At 42.9% G+C, this 21,313-nt stretch overlaps 1 protein-coding gene across 6 annotated transcripts in view; it reads right to left on the minus strand.

Annotated features, from left to right (window-relative positions):
- Window positions 1–21,313, minus strand: part of VEPH1 (ventricular zone expressed PH domain containing 1) — a 189,783-nt gene that overhangs the window by 49,001 nt on the left and 119,469 nt on the right. For all 6 annotated transcript variants that reach the window (XM_045029716.1, XM_045029712.1, XM_045029713.1 and 3 more), the window contains one exon: window positions 1,823–1,962. In XM_045029716.1, coding sequence (XP_044885651.1) covers window positions 1,823–1,962 — 140 coding nt within the window. The remainder of the gene's footprint in view (window positions 1–1,822; window positions 1,963–21,313) is intronic.

The following is a 21,313-nucleotide window of genomic DNA, read 5'->3' on the forward strand; positions in this document are numbered from 1 at the left end:
GACACCCAAAAGCTCAAAATATAAACAAACATCTCCACGATAAGCTCAGAACCCATCCCCAGGTTCAGAATTCTTCCCCCTCCTACCCAACAACCATCATCACCTGGCCCACATCCCCACCAAATCAGAACACTCACCTATTCACACCCTCCCCCCAGCATCCTCTAGGTGTGGAAAAGCAGGAACAGAGGCAGCAGAGGGCATGTGATTGTGATTTGAAATAGCTTTGCATAACAAAGCCTCTATCCCCACTCTGTAGCTTCCACCCTGCTATTTGAACCCATGTGCTGAAGGAAGCATGTGCAAACGGTCATGCACTCTGCTGTGCAAAACTGAAGAAACCTGTGTTCCCTGCTCTGTGTCTCCTCCCTCAGCGACCTGTGGTCTATGTCCTGCAGGGTGGTAATTCCTCAGTGGCACCCAGCTCTACCCATTTAGGGGCAGAAGCAGCTCCAAATCCTAGTGGCAGTGGGTAGTATTGTACTTTGCCATACCCTGCTAAACTACACAGCTGTGACATTGGTGGGTTTACCCCATTAGGCCCCAGTGACCTGCTGGCTGCCACTGCACAGATCATTTCTCAGAGTCAGGTTCAAGATGAATATGCTCAGCTCCAGAACCAGCTGCTGGCAGTACTGAATTTAAACTGGAGCTAGCAGGGAGGGCTCAGCTCACTGGTGGTACAGTAATCTGCTCACTGGTATGTCTACTTGAAATGAAAGAGTTAAATCAAAATGGTTCTTACTTCTCATTTGCATTTCTCTGATCTTTTGGGTACTTATTTCTAGGACATCATACAACATGTAGAAGTATCTTGATCTGTTAAATCAACCAAATGTCCATTAGGAATACAATTTACAGTACCATATGTGTTTGAATATTCCCGTGGTAAACATTTAGCCAAGGTCAAGGGTAGCGTTAGTTTAATACCTGATCTATCCTCTATCTCACTATGCTTTGCACTTGCGGAGAGATTTGACCCAATGATCCAATAGGTCTTTTCCATCTCTAATTACTAAGATTACAATAACATTGGGCATGCTGCATCTTTGACTACTATAAATAGTTTATGAGAAGCTGATTTGTTTTATTACAAATACAAGAAAAACATCATGATTCATCTTGAACGGGGAAAGCATGTTTGTTTTTCTTTCATAACTTTATATTATTCAAAATAATGCGCGCTCTCTCTCTCTTTCTGTGTATATATATGTTCCAGATAAGCATGATCAATTAATGGTCTTTATTTGGAAGTATATTTAATATAACGATCAAAAGAATCATCTTAATCAATAGGTGAACAACACTGATCAAATCCTGATGCCCTTACTCAGGATTTTGCCCTCTGGGAGTTTTGATTAAGGGGTGCTGAGCATCTCCTAGGCCTACTGAAGTCTATAGACCTGACTCTACTTCCACAGAACTCAGCTGAAGTTTGACTATTCATTTCCACGGAAGCAGAATCGGGTCTTGACTTTATTGGGAGTTTTGCCTGAATAAGGATGACAGGTTTTGGTCCAATGTTGTTTGTACTTCCGATTTTCTTAATTTCATGTGGGCATCTTAAATTTGTTATATTTAACAGAAAGTACATACTCTGTCACACAACATTATGCCAGTCTACTGCAAAGCACTGGACCGTAGAGAGCTTATAAGTAATGCTGTCCACTTCTAAGAAATCAGAAGGGGGAATTCAAAGGACATACACATGTACAGTAACAGTGATGGAGATGATAAACATATCTAAATGAGTTACCGTTAAAACATTGTTTTTTCATGTACAGTTTATTGAGGTGCCACTATTTATATGTATTGCACACACCTGCTGAAAGAGAAACATGATATGGATCCATAGCTGAGGCTGTCGGCTGATGAGAGTAAAACTGGATTTACTGTATAGGCAGTAATGACCCTTCAGGGGGCAGCTGAAGAACAGCTTTGCTACACAACTTCTAACAGTATCTAGAAACAAATATACACAATATTAACATCAACTACTTAAAAGAGATTTAACTACCTGATATTACTTTACACTTAAACATGCAATACTTCTGGCTATAGGAAACCACTATTTTCTTATCTGAAATATACCAATTATGTCTTCAGTTTTTAAATGATATTTTTCACTTTCTCACATTTCAACATTTTTTATCCAGATAAGAGTAGATATTCATTTAGTTGGTATCATTAGTTGTCTGTAAAACTCAAAATGGGTGAAATTCAGCGCTGCTGAGGGCCAGCACACAGGCAATATACCACTTACATTGAATATAAGCCACAATAAGTGGTGCATAGGCCCTGTACTGATCCTGTGCACAGGATTATATTTCACCCACTGCACATATAAATCTCCACTGTTGTGCACCTTATATAGCCATTTATCGCTGACTCCACAGAGCAGAGTTAGGCCTTTAGTGTGTATCACTTCCTTCTTGTTAAAGAATGCTCTGAAGCTTGTATTTTACACTCACAGTCTTGCTTATTAAAACAGACAGATATATTACAACTGTTCACAACTCATTCTTATTTAAAAGAGTTGGTTGAAAGAGCATCCCATGTTAGGTAGCAACCAAGTGAGACTTCACTTTTGGTCCAAGTTTATGCAACTCTCACCCAGGCCTTGCTCAGGCAAAAACTGATTTCAAAAGGGGTTATGCCCAAAATAATGAATTCAGGACTTTTCCCTTCAAAAACAAAAGCTGAGCCATTAGTCATTGGCTAGAGAATTGGCTAGAGCAACCCCCTCTGTCACTGAACAGATTGACTGAAAGCCACAAAAGAGTTAAATATATTTACAATACCAATATGCATGCCACATGTTTATTATACAGCAGTACTTAATACAGTCATCCTAAAAGTTACAATAAGAGCAGTATTTTTGTTCAGGGTTCAATAAACAATTTGGCATTCTGAGTCTGTCATCAGTTTAAAGGACTTTGGGCTCTATAAATGTCACTTCTCATCATGTGTATATAAAATAATCATCTTCATAATAACACATTGCTCGTAAATATCACCTTCCAACCCAGCATCTCAAAACACTTTGCAAATATTCACTAATTAAGAGTCACAACACCCAAGTGAGATAGGGAATTATTGTACCATCATTTTACAGCGTGACTTGCTGTCAGACAGTGGCAGAGGCAGTCCCTTGCTCTAACCTCTAGACATCACTGACATTAGTGCAAATACAAATATTTTCATAGAAAAAATAATGGAAAGTTTTAGTTTTGGGGGTGGTTTAGCATTTAAAGGTTGATAAATGACGTGGGGAAGTTTGCAGAAACATCTATACATTCATAGGTGTAAAAACATCAAATCAACACTTGGAATAGAGATTAGATTGTCTCACCGGAACAGACAGACTCTCCCCAAAGGTCACAGCTTGATTGGCTGGTTGCAAGGTTATGTACAATCAAAATAGAGAGGGTGTTTTTATTTTTCACAGACTCTCATTGCTCACTCATGTTTTTCTATTTAAACCAGTATTGGCTTTGTATATTTTTCTCAACCACATTCATATTAGTTATCCATAAACAAACCATGGTGGTGACATGCAACTTGAAAGCACCCTCAGTGTGACGTTCTTAATACAGAAGGCTGTATGCACCGCATAATATATTATAGTGTGATTCTGATCATATTTATGCTAGGTTTAACTGGGGTGGCAGCACAGACACAGCCCTTTAGATCAGGGCCGGCTTTAGGCCAATTCCACCAATTCCCCCGAATTGGGCCCCGCGCCCAGTGAGACTCTCTCCCTGGCTAGAGGCGCCTTTTTAATTTTTACTCACCCGGCAGTGCTCCGGGTCTTCAGCAGCACTTCGGCAGTGGGTCCTTCGCTTGCTCTGGGTCTTCAGCGGCACTTTGGCGGCAGGTCCTTCAGTGCCACCGAAGACTCGGAGCACCGCCCGGTGAGTACATTCCCCATGTGTTTTTTTACATTTTTTTTTTTAATATAGTCATCCCTGCCGGAGCCCCGTCAAAACTGTTCGAATTGGGCCCCACATTTCCTAAAGCCGGCCCTGCTTTAGATGCTTGTTTCCATTTTTGCAAAATGTTGACTTGGAGGCTTTGTTGAAGGTTGAATTCTCTGTCCTGGCTGTGCTAAGCTCAGTGCAAAAATGCAGGCCATAACTGTGACTTTCCACCCTCTTTGCATTTCACCCATTGATAGAATGGCTGGCGGGGACAGCCAGGCCCCCAGTGTAAATAAGAGCAACTCTGATGGTGCTTTAACTTATGCCCAGTTGCGTATCACCCTAAGAGGCCATTTCAGCAGCTGGGAATAGCCAGATCAAACATGCTCATTCTACATCCTGATCCTCCCCATCTATAACCTTCACACTGGAGTATCACAAAGGAGCCATAATGTAATGGGGAATCTGGCCCTGAGATTTATTATTCAGTCAGTGGACCCATCCAGCAATCATTCTGTGCATGCAATGCCCATTGATGCTAATGATATAATTGAGTAAAGGTTGGCAAAACGAGGGACGATTTTGCACAATTTAAATCCCATCTATATGAACTCTCTCCCCAAGATTAAGCAATATTCAAACAAAGACATTTTTAATAAGGTAGGTCTTAGAGGGTCTAATTCTCCATGGCGCTGCACCTTGGTTGGTTATGTCTGTGCTGACTGAGTGTAAAGTACAATCAAATCAGACTTCTCAGCTCATTTACAATGATGGTAGCATTTGATATGCACTTTGCACAAGTGTAGATGACTTTACAGGGTGCAAGGCAGTGGAGAATCAGTCCCAGAGCATCAGTTTTCCTCCATGAGAAAGATAGCTGACATCCACTCTGTCTTCATAAGGCCTGAGTGCGGGGTATGTGTGTGTGTGTGACTGCTGTGCTACTTTCCTCACAGCTGCTATCCATAGGGTGGAATAACAGACAGCCCTCCTTGCTAGTGGATGGAGCCACTGGCTCCATATATATGCAAACATGCCATTCCTGACATGCTATTCTTGACATGCTCAAGTGACCTTCTTGTGCCAGTTTAAGCAGAGACAGTTCAGAAACCTTTTTGGGGGATGAGCAGGGCTGTGCAGATACCCCTGTATAACTGCTCACCCAGTGGGCTTCATGTGCAGCTCCTCTGAAATCATAGTCCTTTGCGCCCAGGGGAATATCGTCCTTAGTGACTGACTTTAGGAAAAGACACAACCTTTCTAAACTCCCCAAGCTTCACTGCAACAGAAGGAAGAGCAGAGTGCCTTCCTATAGCTTTGTCCATTGGCGCATTTTACTGCCAGGACTATGCATTTAGGCCTTGATCCAGCAAAGCATGTAAGCATATGCACAATCAGGGGCGGCTCTAGGTATTTTGCCGCCCCAAACACGGCAGGCAGGCTGCCTTCGGTGGCTCGCCTGCGGGAGGTCCCCGGTCCCGCGAATTCGGCAGCATGCCTGCGGGAGGTCCGCCGAAGGCAACCTGCCTGCCGTTCTCACGGCGACCAGCAGAGCGCCCCCCGTGGCTTTCCGCCCCAGGCACGTGCTTAGCGTGCTGGTGCCTGGAGCCGCCCCTGTGCATAATCCCGTTTAAGTCACTGGGACCACTCTCATGTGTGTAGTTATGCACATGTTTAAGTACATGCTTTGGTAGTTTAGAGCTTTAACCTATTTCCAATGGGGTTACTAGTATTACAGGTTTTAGATTTTGTATTAAAATGTAACTATTCACACTAATATAAGAGTCAGTTGAGGGAACTTGTGGCATATCACACTCAGTAGTACAGCATAATTCATTAATACTGTTTAGTACATTACCCTTTTTGGCACAAAATATTCCTGAAAATTGCCAAGCTACCCATAGCAGGCATTTTTTCAAACACCCAGCTACTTCTATACTGATTCTTAAATATGAAAATGTAGCATGTAAGAAGCTTATTGAAACACAACATGTTTTTAGAAGTTATAATATTACCCCACACAAAGATTTTCCTTCTCATCTACTGTCAGCAGTATTGCATCAAATACATGTCATTAATTGCTATTTCCTATTGTAGGGATCGGCAATGGAGGCTGTGGGAAGCGGTGCAGGCCGAGGGATGTGCTCGCCACTGCTTCCCGCTGCCCCCATTGGCCTGGAGCGATGAACCATGGCCAGTGGGAGCTGCGATCGGTCAAACCTGCGGACAAGGCAGGTAATCAAACTGGCCTGGTCCGTCAGAGTGCTTACCCTGGCGGGCTGTGGGCCAAAGGTTGTTGACCCCTGTCCTATTGTAATGCCTCATCATATAGCTGCATATTTTTAATATAATGCTGCATTTCTATATTCTCTTATTTGGGGCTCCTAAACATACATTACTTAAACCTCACAGTGTCCCTGTGAGGTCGATAACTGTTACTGTGCTCTTTTCACAGCTGGATGAAAGTTAAGGGATTTGTCCATACTCTCATACTTAGGCCTGGTCTACACTGGGTGGGGGGCGGGGGGAATCGATCTAAGTTACGCAACTTCAGCTACGTGAGCAACGTAGCTGAAGTCAACATACTTAGACCTACTCACCACGGTGTCTTCACTATGGTGAATCAACTGCTACTGCTCCCACGTCAACTCTGCCTGCACCTCTCGCGGCGCTGGAGTACAGGAGTCAACAGAAGAGCGCTCAGGGTTGATTTATCATGTCTAGACTAGATGCGACAAATTGACCCCCGCTGGATAGATCACTGCCCACTGATCCGGTGGGTAGTATAGACATACCCTTAATAGCCTGGGACAGAACCCGTGTGCATTCATACTCCTGCTCTAACCAATAGACAGCCCATTCCATCTCGTAATGATAGTTACTTTTTACCTTTGTATTATAGATACGTAGTTTATAAGTATTTGTGTGACATTCATGTTAAACAATTTATTACCAAAATACACCTTTGCTTGTAAAGCACCTGCACACAATGAATACAGATGAACAAATTTGGGTTAAAATTTCCAGATCCAGAGACCCGGACTTTCTCACTATCCAGATGTCTAATGTCCCACATAATTCGTAAGGTTTCATCATCTCAGAATCTGGAGTTTGCCTTGCTGCAACTTCAGCTCTGTCCTCTATCAGTTTTAGACCTATGTAGCTATCAGATTGCTTATGACTTCCATATTTGGCTATGCTTCTGAAAACAATTAGTTGTTAAGGAATTCTGTGACTTCCCAACTGAGCTGTACATATACTAAATTGGACACTTACCCCAGTCCTATGACCGTGATGCTTTGAAAAGCACCATGAATCAAAGGTATCTAGGGTGTAATTCCTACTGACGTCAGTGGCATTACTGCAGAGATATATTTGACCCAACAGACCAAAATCTGCTCTCACTCACAGCTCTTCAATTTAAGTTTAGTCACGATCATCCAGATCCAGTCAGTGTATTTGCATCTGTGTACACGTAGCAACTGAGATCAGGCTTTGGATACTTAATAGGATATTTTACTCTAAATGTACCTATTAGGTTAGGCAGGAGGTGATGCTTACAAAATAATGTAGAAGGGTCTAAAATAAACCAATTGCAGATACGCATAACATAGTGACAAAGTTTTGCATTTCCATGTTAATAAGATACAAACACACCTGAGCAAAAAGCTTCTTTTATCATCAGTACAAAGTAGGTGAACTGAAGCATGGGGAGAAATGTGCTTGAGAATGATATTGTTCTATATTCATTTACAGTAAGTGCATTCAAGGATATCATGTCCACAAAACAGAGGAATCACAGTGATTCTGCTGTGAGGGGCAGTGGGAGCAGGAAACTGGGATATTCTATATCCCATGCTCATGGTAGTACTGGTCTTCATGCAGAACTGCATAGTCCAATATGTAGGCGGTAAGAGAGTGAGTCAGGGGACGGATGGATGTCTATCACTATGAGGTTCCTACAAACACACGTGCAGTGAGTGTGCAGAAGGCTCAGCCTCTATTCCAGTGCCTAGACTGGAAAAGAATCTGTGGAGAAGATGAAGGGCTACCCTTGCCCACGGAGGTGGAGGTGAATACTGTTTGCTCAGTTCTTAGGTTCTTCCCCACATGAAGACTCCAAACAATTCACTCTGGCTTTGCACTGATGAAGATGACAAGTTTGTCCCTAAACTGCATGTTATCAGTGAGATTCAACAATACACATGTGATCCTTGTCAACAAAAGGTAATAGTTTTTAAGCAATTTGCCCAACATTTAACAAATCAGAGTCACACCAAATGCCAGTAATTCAGGATCGGCTTAACTTTCGTTTGATGTTATTTAAAGCAATGAAGTGCTAATACAGCAAAGATGGCTCTGCATCTCTTTAAAATAATTGGCCAAAAATGCGTAATGGAAAAAGGAAGGGAAAAAGTAACAAATTTCCTTGATGATGTCATTATATCTTATATTTTAAAACTCCTGAAACTGATTTATACTAGAACTAGTTTAACACTATAAAACTAATTGTCACTTCTAAAAATAGAAAGGAAATTTTTAGCAATTTGAACCAACTTCCAGCTCTCTTAATAACTTGCCCCAGCTGACCTAAATCAAAGTTTATGGAAACACCAACTCAACCTTTAGATTAGTGACTCTACAGACACCTCTATGCTAAATTGATTCTTAAAAGCTGTTACTGTGAAAAAACCCAGACGATTCAAAGCAGAGACTGACTTATCATATGGCTATTTTAAGAACACCGGCTCAAGAAGTTGGAAGATAGATACGTTAATATATACTTGAGACAAGATTGTTTAAGATTCCATGTATTTGCTGTTAGGCCAAAAGACACCGCATTGGGAGGGAGGGGAAAGGTCAGGGACAAGACTACATGACATAGGGTATGTCCTCACTGCAGAATTAGTTTGGTGATCAGCACTTGGGTGTGAGTGCCCAGGTTGGTCTAACCTGGCTATGAGCCACCATCCTGCAAAGTCACTCCACTGCGGTTATGGTGCTGTTGCACTCACTGATGTAAGGTGCTAGGACATCTGGGAGACTTCTGGTGTTCTTCGTGCTACAGTAAGATGAGTAAGATGTGATTCTTTTCCAATGAATTGAGAACTTGTCTGCCTTTGGGACAGGAATTGTGGGAAGGCTTTAGAGGACAGCACTCAAGGGATTTAGCCTGCATCCACACTGCAAAGTGAGTGGGTTACCAGCCCAAGTGTAAGCAGCATTCAGGCGTTAACCTATATCCCAGTCTGGATAGGTAGTTCTAGTGCAGGGGTCGGCAACCGGTGGCTCGCGGCTCGCCAGGGTAAGCACCCTGGCGGGCTGGCCCGGTTTGTTTATCTGCCGTGTCGGCAAGTTCGGCCGATCGCGGCTCCCACTGGCCGCGGTTCGCGGTCCCAGGCCAATGCGGGAGGCAGGAAGCCGCGGCCAGAACATCCCTCGGCTCGCGCCGCTTCCTGCCTCCCGCATTGGCCTGGGACCGCGAACCGCGGCCAGTGGGAGCCGCGATCGGCCGAACTTGCCGACGCAGCAGATAAACAAACCGGGCTGGCCCGCCAGGGTGCTTACCCTGGCGAGCCGCCGGTTGCTGACCCCTGTTCTAGTGTAAGCAGCACCACACTTAGGTGAGAGGTTTTGTGTGTGGATGGAAGCTGGGTTAGGGGAAACACCCAAATAAAAGCCTGAGTGAACCCTGCAGTGAGGACAATCCCATAGTTTTGATTCATTTTACAAGGAGCTTATAGATATATAATTTTACTGGTGAGTATTTTATGTATTAGACTGAACAGCTGAATAGCTGTCAGTTATGTCACATTCATATTAATAACCCCCCCCTCTAATTAAAGAGTATGGGACCCTTTCCTCTGGGTAGAGGCATAGTCATATATGTAAAGGATTTTGGTTCAAACAGCTAGACCAAGAGATGTAGAAATAATGAATTTAACACCATTCGAAACACATATACAGAGGCAATAGAAAATATAAATAATTGATGAACCACAACTACAACAATAAAGGATATCGAAGGGAAAAATTAAAGCCCTAACCCAACTCCCACAGAAGCAAATGGGGAAACTCTCCATTGACTTCAATGGAGATCAGGCTGTAAATGTATGTCATAATTCAGTGCAACAGCAAAGCTACATTAAGCCAGGCCCACTAACCCCAGTCAAAAAATATTTCTCACCACATCTGTCTAACGATCTCAAACTGTTAGCAAAGCAATAACCACCATTTTGTTTTTGCAAGACATAGGAGCAGAGATATTACAGTTTTTAATGTAATTGATCATTCAGTGACTGGGCTAGGGAAAAAACGCAAAAGAAGTTAGCAATGTAAGGTCATTAGAGTCACTGCTTGATATTTACCTCAGTTTAACTGGTCATTGGATTAGAGATAATATTAGACACTGATCTTGCAAACACCTATGTTCATGCATAACTTTATGTGAATAGTCCCACTAGTTTAACTTTACTCTGATAAGTAAATTTCATTTATGCACATGTGTTTGCAGGATCAAGTCCTTAACAGGGAAACAGAAGCAACCATAAGAAGTGAAATTTTTCAAAACTTCAGTTTTAACCCATTTTCTCCTTCACTGCTTTCCTTTACCTATCTAATTTCTTTTGTTTTGAAGATGGAAACAATAGAATAATTTTTTAGAAAAGAATAAGGGAAAAGGGAATTTTTAAATGTCATCCTCAAGAGAGGCCCTTTGTTCTTCATCTTGATTTTGAGCGCTAACAGTTTTTCAGTTTGGCAGATTATTGTGTGTTGTCACAACTGAGGCAGAGATATTTCACCTCCAGTATACTCATCTGAAATGTTCCTGCATAAGATATGGTTATACTGACATCCTGAAGGGCAAGCTCAGCTTTTAATGTAGTAAACTTGGTTCTCTGAATATGAATGGCAAAAGCCACATCTGGAAACATATGGATCTGTATAGCTTTATAATGCTTTTTCCTCCTCCCCTCCCTCCCCCCCTCTCCTCCCCACCCCCATTATGCTGAAAAGTCTACATCAGTTGCATACCAAGTGGAAACAGGCAGTGATAAGGCATCTTTGTTGCAGGGTCCCATCTTCAAAGCTGAAGAATATTTATCTGATTTCTATTTATAACGATGAACCAGCTCAAAAGAGCATCTACCCAAAGCCATTGGGGAACAGCAGGACTCATTGCTGATGGAGATAGAGGGTACGTCTACACTACGGGACTATTCCGAATTTGCATAAACCGGTTTTGTAAAACAGATTGTATAAAATCGAGTGCGCGCGGCCACACTAAACACATTAAATCGGTGGTGTGCATCCACGGTCCAAGGCTAGCATCGACTTCTGGAGCGTTGCACTGTGGGTAGCTATTCCGTAGCTATCCCATAGTTCCCGCAGCCTCCCCCGCCCCATGGAATTTCCGGGTTGAGATCCCAGTGCCTGATGGGGCAAAAATCATTGTCATTGTCGCGGGTGGTTCTGGGTAAATGTCGTCAGTCACTCCTTCCTCTGGGAAAGCAACGGCAGACAAGCATTTCGTGCCTTTTTTCCCTGGATTGCCCTGGCAGATGCCATAGCATGGCAATCATGGAGCCTGTTTTGCCTTTTATGACTGTCACCGTATGTGTACTAGTTGCCGCTGACAGAGGCGATTCAGCAGCGCTACACAGCAGCATGCTTTTGCTTTTGCATGACAGCAGAGATGGTTACCAGCCATACTGCACCATCTACCAATCCATAAATTGGTAAAAAGATGATCATGGCTACCAGTCGTTTTGCACCATTTGCTGCTGTCATAAGTGCCCCTGGCTGCTCTTAGCCAGGGGCGCAAAAGCCAAAATTGGGAATGACTCCCTGAGTCAATCCCTCCTTTTTGGTATCTAAAAATAGAATCAGTCCTGCCTAGAATATGGGCAAGTGTACTAGAGAACCACTGTATCAGAGAGCACAGCTGCTCTGTGTCAGATCCTGCAGAAATTATGAGCTGTATGCTATTCACAGGGGGTGCTCCTGCAACAACCCCACCTGTTGATTCCGTTCTTCCCCCAGCCTTCCTGGGCTACCGTAGCATTGTCCCCCCACTTGTGTGATGAAGTAATAAAGAATGCAGGAATAAGACACACTGACTTGTTAGTGAGAAATGAGTGGAAGGCAGCCTCCAGCTGCTATGATAGTCCAGACAGGACAGTAAGGAGTGTGGAGGAGAGGAGTCCAGCATCCCTCTGCTAGCCCAGGGGCAATTGAATCTTTTTTTTTTTTTACACATGAAGGGTGGAGGCTGACAGAGCTCAGCCCCCTGTTGCTATGATGACGATGGTTATCAGCCATACTGCACCATCTACCAGGAAAAATTAGGGCCAGGTGCCCTTGATCGACCTGACGGATGCTAGTCAGCATGGTTACCAGCCCTTTTGCACTGCCCCATGTGCCAATAGGCTGATGATGAGGACGGGTACCAGTCGTTTTGCACCATCAGCCACCCATGGCGGGGGGGGGAGCAAGGATGTTGGTGTTCAGTGCTGCAGCATCGCGTCTATCTGCAGCATTCAGTAAAGATAGGGTGACATGTAAAAGAGTCAAGAGAGGATTGTTTTCCCTTTCACTTCTGGGGGTGGGTGGGGGGGGTGCGTAAATTGCCGAGCTATGCCCTGACCCACCGCGGACACTGTGTTTGACCCTAGAAGCATTTGGAGCTCAGCCAAGAATGCAAATGCTTTTCAGAGAGACTGCAGGAACTGTGGGATAGCTTGAGTCCTCCAGTCCATGAGCGTCCATTTGATTCTTTGGCTTTCCGTTACGCTTGTCACGCAGCAGTTCGCTGAGTCCCTGCTATGGCGTCTGTCTGGAGATTTTTTAAAAATGTTTTTTAATTCGTCTTCTGTAACGGAGCGCTGATAGAACAGATTTGCCTGCCCTTACAGCGATCACGTCCGCGTGGTCCATGCGGGAGCTCTTTCTTTATTTTGATTTTTAACTGCATCGCCACCCGTGCTGATCGGAGCTCCACGCTGGGCAAACAGGAAATATTCAAAAGTTCGCGGGGCTTTTCCTGTCTATCTGGCCACTGCATCCGAGTTCAGATTGCTGTCCAGAGCGGTCAGTGGTGCACTGTGGGATACCGCCCGGAGGCCAATACCGTCGATCTGCGGCCACACTAACCCTAATCCGATATGGTAATACCGATATTAGTGCTACTCCTCTCGTTAGGGAGGAGTACAGAAACTGGTTTAAAGAGCCCTTTATACCGATATAAAGGGCCTCTTAGTGTGGACGGGTGTGGCGTTAAATCGGTTTAATGCTCCTAAAACCAGTTTAAACGCGTAGTGTAGACCAGGCCAGAGAGAGAAGCAGGGCTCTGAACCCAGAGGCCTAGGGTTGGTTTGCATCCCAGCAGGGCCGGCTCTACAGTTTTCGCCGCCCCAAGCAGCGTGCGGAATTGCTGCTGCGGGCGGTGGGGGCAGTCCGTGTGCCCTTAGGGCGGCAGGCGCGTTTCCGTGGCAGCGGCAATTCAGCGGCAGCTTCTATGTTTAGCTGTCCACGGTGGCTTCAGCTAAACATAGAAGCTGCCGCCGAATTGCTGCCACAGTGGAAACATGCCTGCCGCCCTAAGGGCACACGGACTGCCCCCACTGTCCACAGCGGCAATTCGGCGCGTTGCTTGTGGGCAAGAACACAGGGACTGCTGCCCCTTTCAGATTGCCGCCCCAAGCACCAGCTTGGAATGCTGGTGCCTGGAGCCAGCCCTGCATCCCAGACTGGGAGAGTCTGCTGTTCTTTGTTGTTGCTGCTTACATTAACTTGTTTGGACTCCCTTTGAGGAACATCCTTGCTGACTGTGTTTTCTTTCTCCTGATTACAGTCCGATTCCCTTCTGGTCCCTCTCCTAAAGGAAACAAGAGCTCTCACAGTTCCATAGCCTCTCCACACTCCCCTCTGCCCTGCAACAGAAACCCTCCTGTAGCAGGGTGGACCTCTGCTCCTGCCCTGAGGGGTTTAAAAGTGGCCTGGCAGGACTTGAGAGCTGCTGCTCTAAAATCTGGGCTGATTGGGGAAGTGGCTGCAGCTGGGGCCATGCCCCAAACTGAGCCAAGGGCCTTATAAGAAGGCCAGGAAAGACAGAAGCCAAGACAGTCTTCCTCTGCCTGTAGAGGAAGAAGGGCCTGGCTGCAGGGGCTATAGGCAAGGTACCTAGGGTGAAGCAGGGCTGGGGAAGGCTGAGGAGCTGGGGAGCTCCAGCCTAGAAAGCCCCAGGCTGCGGCCTAGCGAAGGGCCAACTGGTACTGGGGGTTGCAGAGGGCAGCCCAGGGGTAGGCCAAGGCAGCAGGTCCAAACCCCTTTGCCTGTGATGAATAGGCTGATACTGCAGTCTGCCCCAGAGTGTGGGGCTAGACAATGACTGGCAGTAGCCAATACTGAGGCAAGGTGGGGATAGAGGGTGGGGGTTCCCCAAGAAGAGGAGACCCTAAGAGAAAAGGGGTTACTGCCAGGAGGCAGCACCCCCATGTAAAAGGGCACCGGGTCCAGGGAGGGACACGGGGGCCTGAAGATAGGCAGATCACTGGCTTGCGGAGGGCGCTCCAGAGCTGGACAGAGCTAATTCCTGGAGTCACCAGCAGGAGGCGCCGCAGGGGTGAGTCCGACTCATCTACACCTCCCCTTCTTCCAAAGGGCTGCTGGATCCACCTTCCTTCCTTTAAGCCCCAGGCCCTGTCCACTCTGGACTTGGTGCCAATTCCTCCCTAATTCCTGCCTTACCTTTTCAGTGAAACCTGACTTACCCTATCTGGTCCATGAGCCAAGGGAGGGGTCAAGAACTAGCAGCAGGAGCAAGCAGGTTATCTCAGCCATACTGGCTGGGGGAGACGTATAGTTCCAGTCTGTGGGGAGGCGGGTTGCATTAGTACTTGCTCCTCCTAAGAGTCCAGATCTAATTCACCTCCCAGAAGCCAGAATTCCTGTTTCCTTCGCAGCACAGTGCCCAAAACCCCTCATAGGAAATTAGCCTGTTGCCAGGCAAGATCCACCTAGAGATTAGTTCATTTCCTATGCTTAAATTAATGCTTCCAATTACTTTACTAGAATGAACATGCACTTGATTTACTAGTTTTCACTATGATCACACATCTGTGCAGGCTGCAGGCAGGAGTGTGTTAATGTTCCTATTACAATCCTTGCAGAGCTGGGATTCCACTGAAACCTGACGACCACAATCAATGCCCACAACAAAGCCATTCTGTATATTAACACTTCAATTTTCACAGTGCATACATTTTTAGATTTTGGATGAGTCTGGGACTTAATACTAGTCCCAAATAATATGATGCCAACTAATGCATTTTAGCATAGACAAAAATATGTCTAGAAACATTGGCCTGTGTCTCTAACTTTGTGGTCATAGTGAATTAGCAGAGGCCCATGTGTTCTAAATCAATGTTTGGCTTATGGCATGTTTAAATTTATCAAAAGAGTGCAGAGGCAAACACTGCAGGGGAGCTGTGATCTTTTCCATCTAGTCTGTCATATGGTACCAATTATCTCTCAATTCAGCATAAAACATAACATACCCCAGATTTAGGTTCACTGCAAACTAGATTTCCCCCCCCCCCTTTAAGGAATTTCTGTCATAAATCCCATACAATTTTTGTTGTTTATATTTTATCCTATAGAACTACCAAGAATCAGAAGTGACTTACAACTGGGACAGCATATGCAGAATGTTATAATATTTTCATTGAATGGAATTACATTTCCAATTTGATTTTGATGTTAATTCAATACCAAGCTTGCCTTTGAATGATACATTAGAAATCCCTAAGCTCTTTCCCTGGAAAAAACAAGTTTAACCTCTGGCCAGAGATGTGCAGATTCTAAAATGTCCTCTCTATACAGGCACTCTCAAATGTTTTCTTTCTGATGGGTCACCTGCCACACAAATTACTTGTAAGGATTTGGGATGTGGGTACTATAGTGGTAGTATTATTATATCAAGTATCTGAAAAGGCAGTAATGCAAAAGAAGAAACATTGTCCCTCCTTCACCAATTGTAAACAGACAACTCCAATTGTATGGGTATAGCAAGGAGTTGTTCGGCGCAGCAGAGAGAGCATGAGAAAAAAAAGAGAAAAAGATGTCTTGGAATGTGAAGCATCTGGTACCGGCCAATTTCAAAGACAGGGTATGCACTAGATGGATTGCTAGTCTGATCTGCTAGGGCAATTCCTATGTTCCTATGACATAAATGCGTAGAATAAGGGTGATGGTAATGGCATAAATAAGGGGACTAACATCACAGATGCAATCATCCTAAATGGTAATCGGTAAGACTAAAAAGTAAGTCCAGCAGATGGCTGTGAGTCTTGCACTGGGACTGGAGGAATAGTCAATGCTAAATTCTTTAAGAAGAAATATAAAAGTAGTTTCAGCTCTAAGCTAATTTGCTGTAGTCCTCATTGAGTTTACTCTGAAAGTTAATGACACTGAATAGAATGATAATACTTCCCGCTGGTATAGCACCTTTAATCTAGGGATCTCAACATGCTTTACTACACTCATTATTACCCTTGTTTTTCCAGACAAGTAAATGGAGACACAGAGTGATAGAGTGGTTAAGTGACCTTTCAAAGGGCACACAGTAGGGTCAATGCACAGTCTGTGAACAGTACCTAGGAGTCAATGTTGAGTCTTCTGTTCTTAATTACTCAACTTACAGAGAAACTGAGGTGGTTGGAAATTCTAGCTAACATAAACTTAATAAAGGGACTGAGGAGTACTCAGGAAATTATAGACCAGGGAATCTGGCCTTTGAGATAAGCAAGATCCTTGAACACTGATAATATATAAGATCACAAAGTATATGGAGAAGTATGAGCTGCTGAAAACTACTTTGCTTTGTTTAATAAAGGGTAAAATCATGTGATAAATATGGTAAAAATTTTCAACGAAAAATTCAGAGGGTTAAGTAAGGGTGAAGTGATGGACAGAATATACAGGAATGTCTAAAAGGCATATAAGGTATGGAAAAGAAGCAAACATGGGTAAACTGGTTCAAAACAACAACTGAACCAAATATTCAACCCCAAATGGAAGCAAACCCAAATCAATTAATTTTGTAGGTTTCAGATGACTTCCTTCTGGCTCTATACCAAAATGTAGAGCTTAGCTCCAAATATTCACTCATGCCACCACATTAATTTTGTTCTGTTTTGACCTTAAGCACTTGCAATCTTACCCTGAACTTGACCATGGTCTCAGGCCCACTCCACAATCAAGCCAGCCATCCAGCTTCATTTCCCATCAAAGTTCCCCTGAATCAATTGCTCTTCAGGCTGATGTAGTTAAGGCACATCCATTTCATAGCCAACAGTACACAAGGTTACTGAGGTGGCCAGCCTCATGTCCAGCCACCTTTGACTGCCCTAACATGATGGATCAGGTACCCATTCTGCAGCTATGTGAATTAGAGGTGGCCTTTCAGTGTGAGATCAAGCAAGATGCAAACCCATGACCTTCTGGAATGTAGTCAAGCACCTTAATCACTAGCCACCCCACCTCCAATCCCTAGGATGTAAATCATTAGATCACTGGTTCAGTTCAAAATCTGAACCCTTTTTTGGGCCCAAACACCCCAGAATTCACTGCACCCTACAAAATGTGATAACACAGCTGAGGAAAATGGTGATTGTTTTTGTTTGTTTGTTCAATATATAGGGGCAGCTCTCCAGCTAGTGTAAACTGACAATATATACCATCTGAGGATCTGACCCCACAGTTTTTACCTGAGTGTCCCTTTAAGACTGTAAAGTCCAATGTACAAATCAATATTACAGGGATTTTGAAAGACCATATAAAGAAATATTACAATCCATAGAGATTGAGTAATACTACTGGCTGAGTGTATAAATCAATAAGGAGTCTGCAAAACACATGTTGTAAAGCACAAATACTGCTATGCAAAGACTATGAAGTACACACAGTGTGCAAACCAATAGAAAAGAAACTTGGTCAAAACACAGTGTAACAGAGCAGAGAAATACATATGTATATATGTATTTATGGTAGGTCAATCTATGTATTTATTCATGTCAAGTTATAAAGAGAATGAATGAATGGCCACTATCCATTATCCACATCCTTGCTAGGAAGAGTAACAAAGTTAGAAACATGGGCCTGATTCTCTTCACACTAGTTTTAGACTGGTATAATGCCACTAACTTCAATGAAGTTATTCCCATTTGACTGGCTTGAACAGAGTTAGACCCACTGTCAAACTCACTAGAAGAAAGATGGTTGAGAGGGGTGTTGAAAGGGGTGAGGCAGGTAGATGTTTCTACAAACCCTTTAAACTGCTAAATACTAGGAGATAAATTCTGCATTTGGATCCCTGTATTCAATTCCCACTGAAGTCAAGGTTGTCCCATGCCTATAACCAGGAAAAGATTTTAGCCTTAGGACTCAGGGACACAGATTTAAAAAAAAAACATTAAGGAAAATGACAGACAAAATAAAAATTGTTGCAAAGCTTTTTCACACAGATGATGAAGTTGTAGGACACTTTACCTACAGCACCAGCAGAGGCAACTAGATTATATACAACAAATACGTGAGGTAGTGATGGCCAGCCAGGCCCTCACTTCTAGAATTCAAAACTACAGCCTAGATAAGGGAGTTTGCTAAGTGGTGATCTTCACCACTGCTTCTCTAAGACCTTCCCAAGAAGTTCCTTCCGGACCTACAGGAAGCTCTACCCTCTACCAGGGAAATGATTTATTAGGGTTGGGCAGAAATCATGTTCAGTTTGTGTTTAATGTATTAAGGGATATGCAGGAATAAAGCAGTGTTAGAACAAATCCTTATGGGCACCTGCTGTCACTGTTGCTTATGATACTTTTCAACAATGTGTTTCCAGCTTAAGTGAAAATTCAGGTGATCAGGTTTTGGTAGTACCAGACTGAGATTTTGTAAGGGAAGGGAGTACACACTGTATATTCAAGGAAGTACCATACAGGATATATTTTGCCCTAAGAAGTTTACACACATTTTATGTTGTGGTCAACAAAAACATAATTTAAATTCTGTATAACTGCAGTACTGTAGGGCCAGATGTTTCCACCCTCACAAACATCAAATAGTACCTTACTCCAGGAACAGCCACACTGAAATCAATGGGACTTTTCACAGTATATGGTATTATTTACAGATTTTAAGACCAGAAGGGACCATTAAATCATCTGACCTCCTGTCTGACACAGAAGGGTTATAGAATTTCATCCAGTTACTCTGTTGAACCCAATAACTTGTGTTTGGCTAAAGCTTATCTTCCATAAAGGCATCCTCTCTTGATTTGAAGACATCAAGGAATGGAGAATCCACCACTGCCCTTAGTAGTTTATTTCAATAGTTAATTACCTTCATTGTTAAAAATGTATGCCTTATTTCTAATTCCCCTTGAGTAAGGGTGACAGAATCCAGCCCATAATCTACTTGTAGTATTACAAGTCCATAGTATTACATCTAATACTGTTCTTTGTTAATTTGTGTGTATAATATACATTAAAGGTTATATTTAAAAAGCCCAGGAAAGGACATGACCTAAATCAAGTGTTATTTTTGGGGAACTTCTTGTACTCTCCATTATTGGTAAATTGTACTGCTTTGTTACAACATCCTCCTATCCTCCTCATTGCTTCTTTCCTATTTTGCATATTTAACACACACCCCCAAATTCAACAAATTCCTGCTTAACTGACACAAAATCAACCAAAGATTTGTTTTTTTAAAAATCTGATCATGCAAAAATAGCTTTATAGAGAGTAAAGCATGTATAAATTTGAATGATCTCCTGTTATGACATACAGAAATAATATAGGTCAAATAACTGCCAGATTTTGGACTGAGCAGTTTATGGAATATCTGAAATATTAAGTTGTCCCCTGTGTAATGAGCAGGAGTGAGTTTCTGTGAATGTATTTCGAATGAGTCACATAAGTCATCTATCTTACTCAACAAGTATGTCCGTACTCATCATGTTTCTTCAAGAACTTTAGTTGATGATTTCCCAGGAAATTACAATAGTCTGAATGAATTGGGAAATAATGACTTGCTTAAAACATCACTATATTAGGGCTTTTAATTAGTATGGCACTAAAAGGAAACTGAACAAAATGTTTAAAAATATTCACTATATTAAAAGAAGACATAGACTCACATTTAATTCATTAGGCAAACTCACAAGTCAGATTGTTCACTCTCAAACGCCCTTTGTCATTTACTGAAACAGTAAGACATACGAATAACTTTGACAATGAGAAGTGTTTCTAACAGCAAAGCTGGACTTTGGAGTATTTTTCTCAAATTTCTGCAAAAAAACAAACTTGGCAAAAAGTGTCGTTCACAGGTCAATGCTGCTTTTCAACTCCTTGGCCACAGAATAAAGAAAGACATCTGGAGCACAAATGCCAATGACTGAGACCTGCTTTATGTCTTACTATGGAATGATATTTTAAGTGATCAGAAATGAAAGCTTTCTTATCAGATTTATTGATTGAACTGAGTCATTCAGCTATTTTCTACAGTTATTTAGCCTGACTATGAACGCCTTACTCCCACTGGTGATCAATACACCTACTGAAGTAAGTGGGACTACTCACATGAGTTGCTCAGCAATGGGAGTAAGATGTTCACAATTAGAGCTGGGTGACATTTGTAAACTCATGCAAAAAAAAAAAAAGATTAAAAAAAAACCCAATATTTTTCAGGCACTGAAAATTCAGTGAATTTGAACTTAATTCAGCTAATAGTTTTGGCAAACAAACAAACAAAAACTGATTTTTTTTTAAGTCTTTAAAGATTTTCAAAATGAGTCCTGTTGATGTTTTGTTTAGATACAGTTGTTTCTACATGACATTTGAAACATTTCATTCAGCCTGAATAAAAGGTTGGCTTTTTCCAGCATGAAAAAGCGAAGAAAAAAAATCAGTTTGGGTCTGAAATGAATTGTTTGTTAGGGTTTTCCCCCACTCCCCCCTCCAGTTTGGCCACTGAACTGAAAAAAAAATCAATTGTTCACTCAGCTCTATTCACAATCTGGCCTTTAAGAATTTTAATTTGAAAAGGAGTAATGCACTGAGATCAATCCTGCAAGGTAGTGAGCACCTCCACAGGGGCCTCACAGGATCAGGCCCCATTTCATTATTGGCTATCAAGTGCTTGAAAACAATTATCTGTAGACCTGGCTTGACATGAATAATTGGACATAGGGAAGGCCTCACTTCTTGGAAGACAGGCTTAGGGAGGTAAATGATGAGCAGGCTAAAAACACAGTGTCCGTGCTAACTAAGATAGGCAAATGGGTTAGTAAGCTGAGTGACAGAATGTCTGAACTAGCTAAGATAAGGGGAGGG

Source organism: Mauremys mutica, chromosome 9 (genome assembly GCF_020497125.1).
Source record: "Mauremys mutica isolate MM-2020 ecotype Southern chromosome 9, ASM2049712v1, whole genome shotgun sequence".
In the NCBI taxonomy this organism is placed as follows: domain Eukaryota; kingdom Metazoa; phylum Chordata; order Testudines; family Geoemydidae; genus Mauremys; species Mauremys mutica.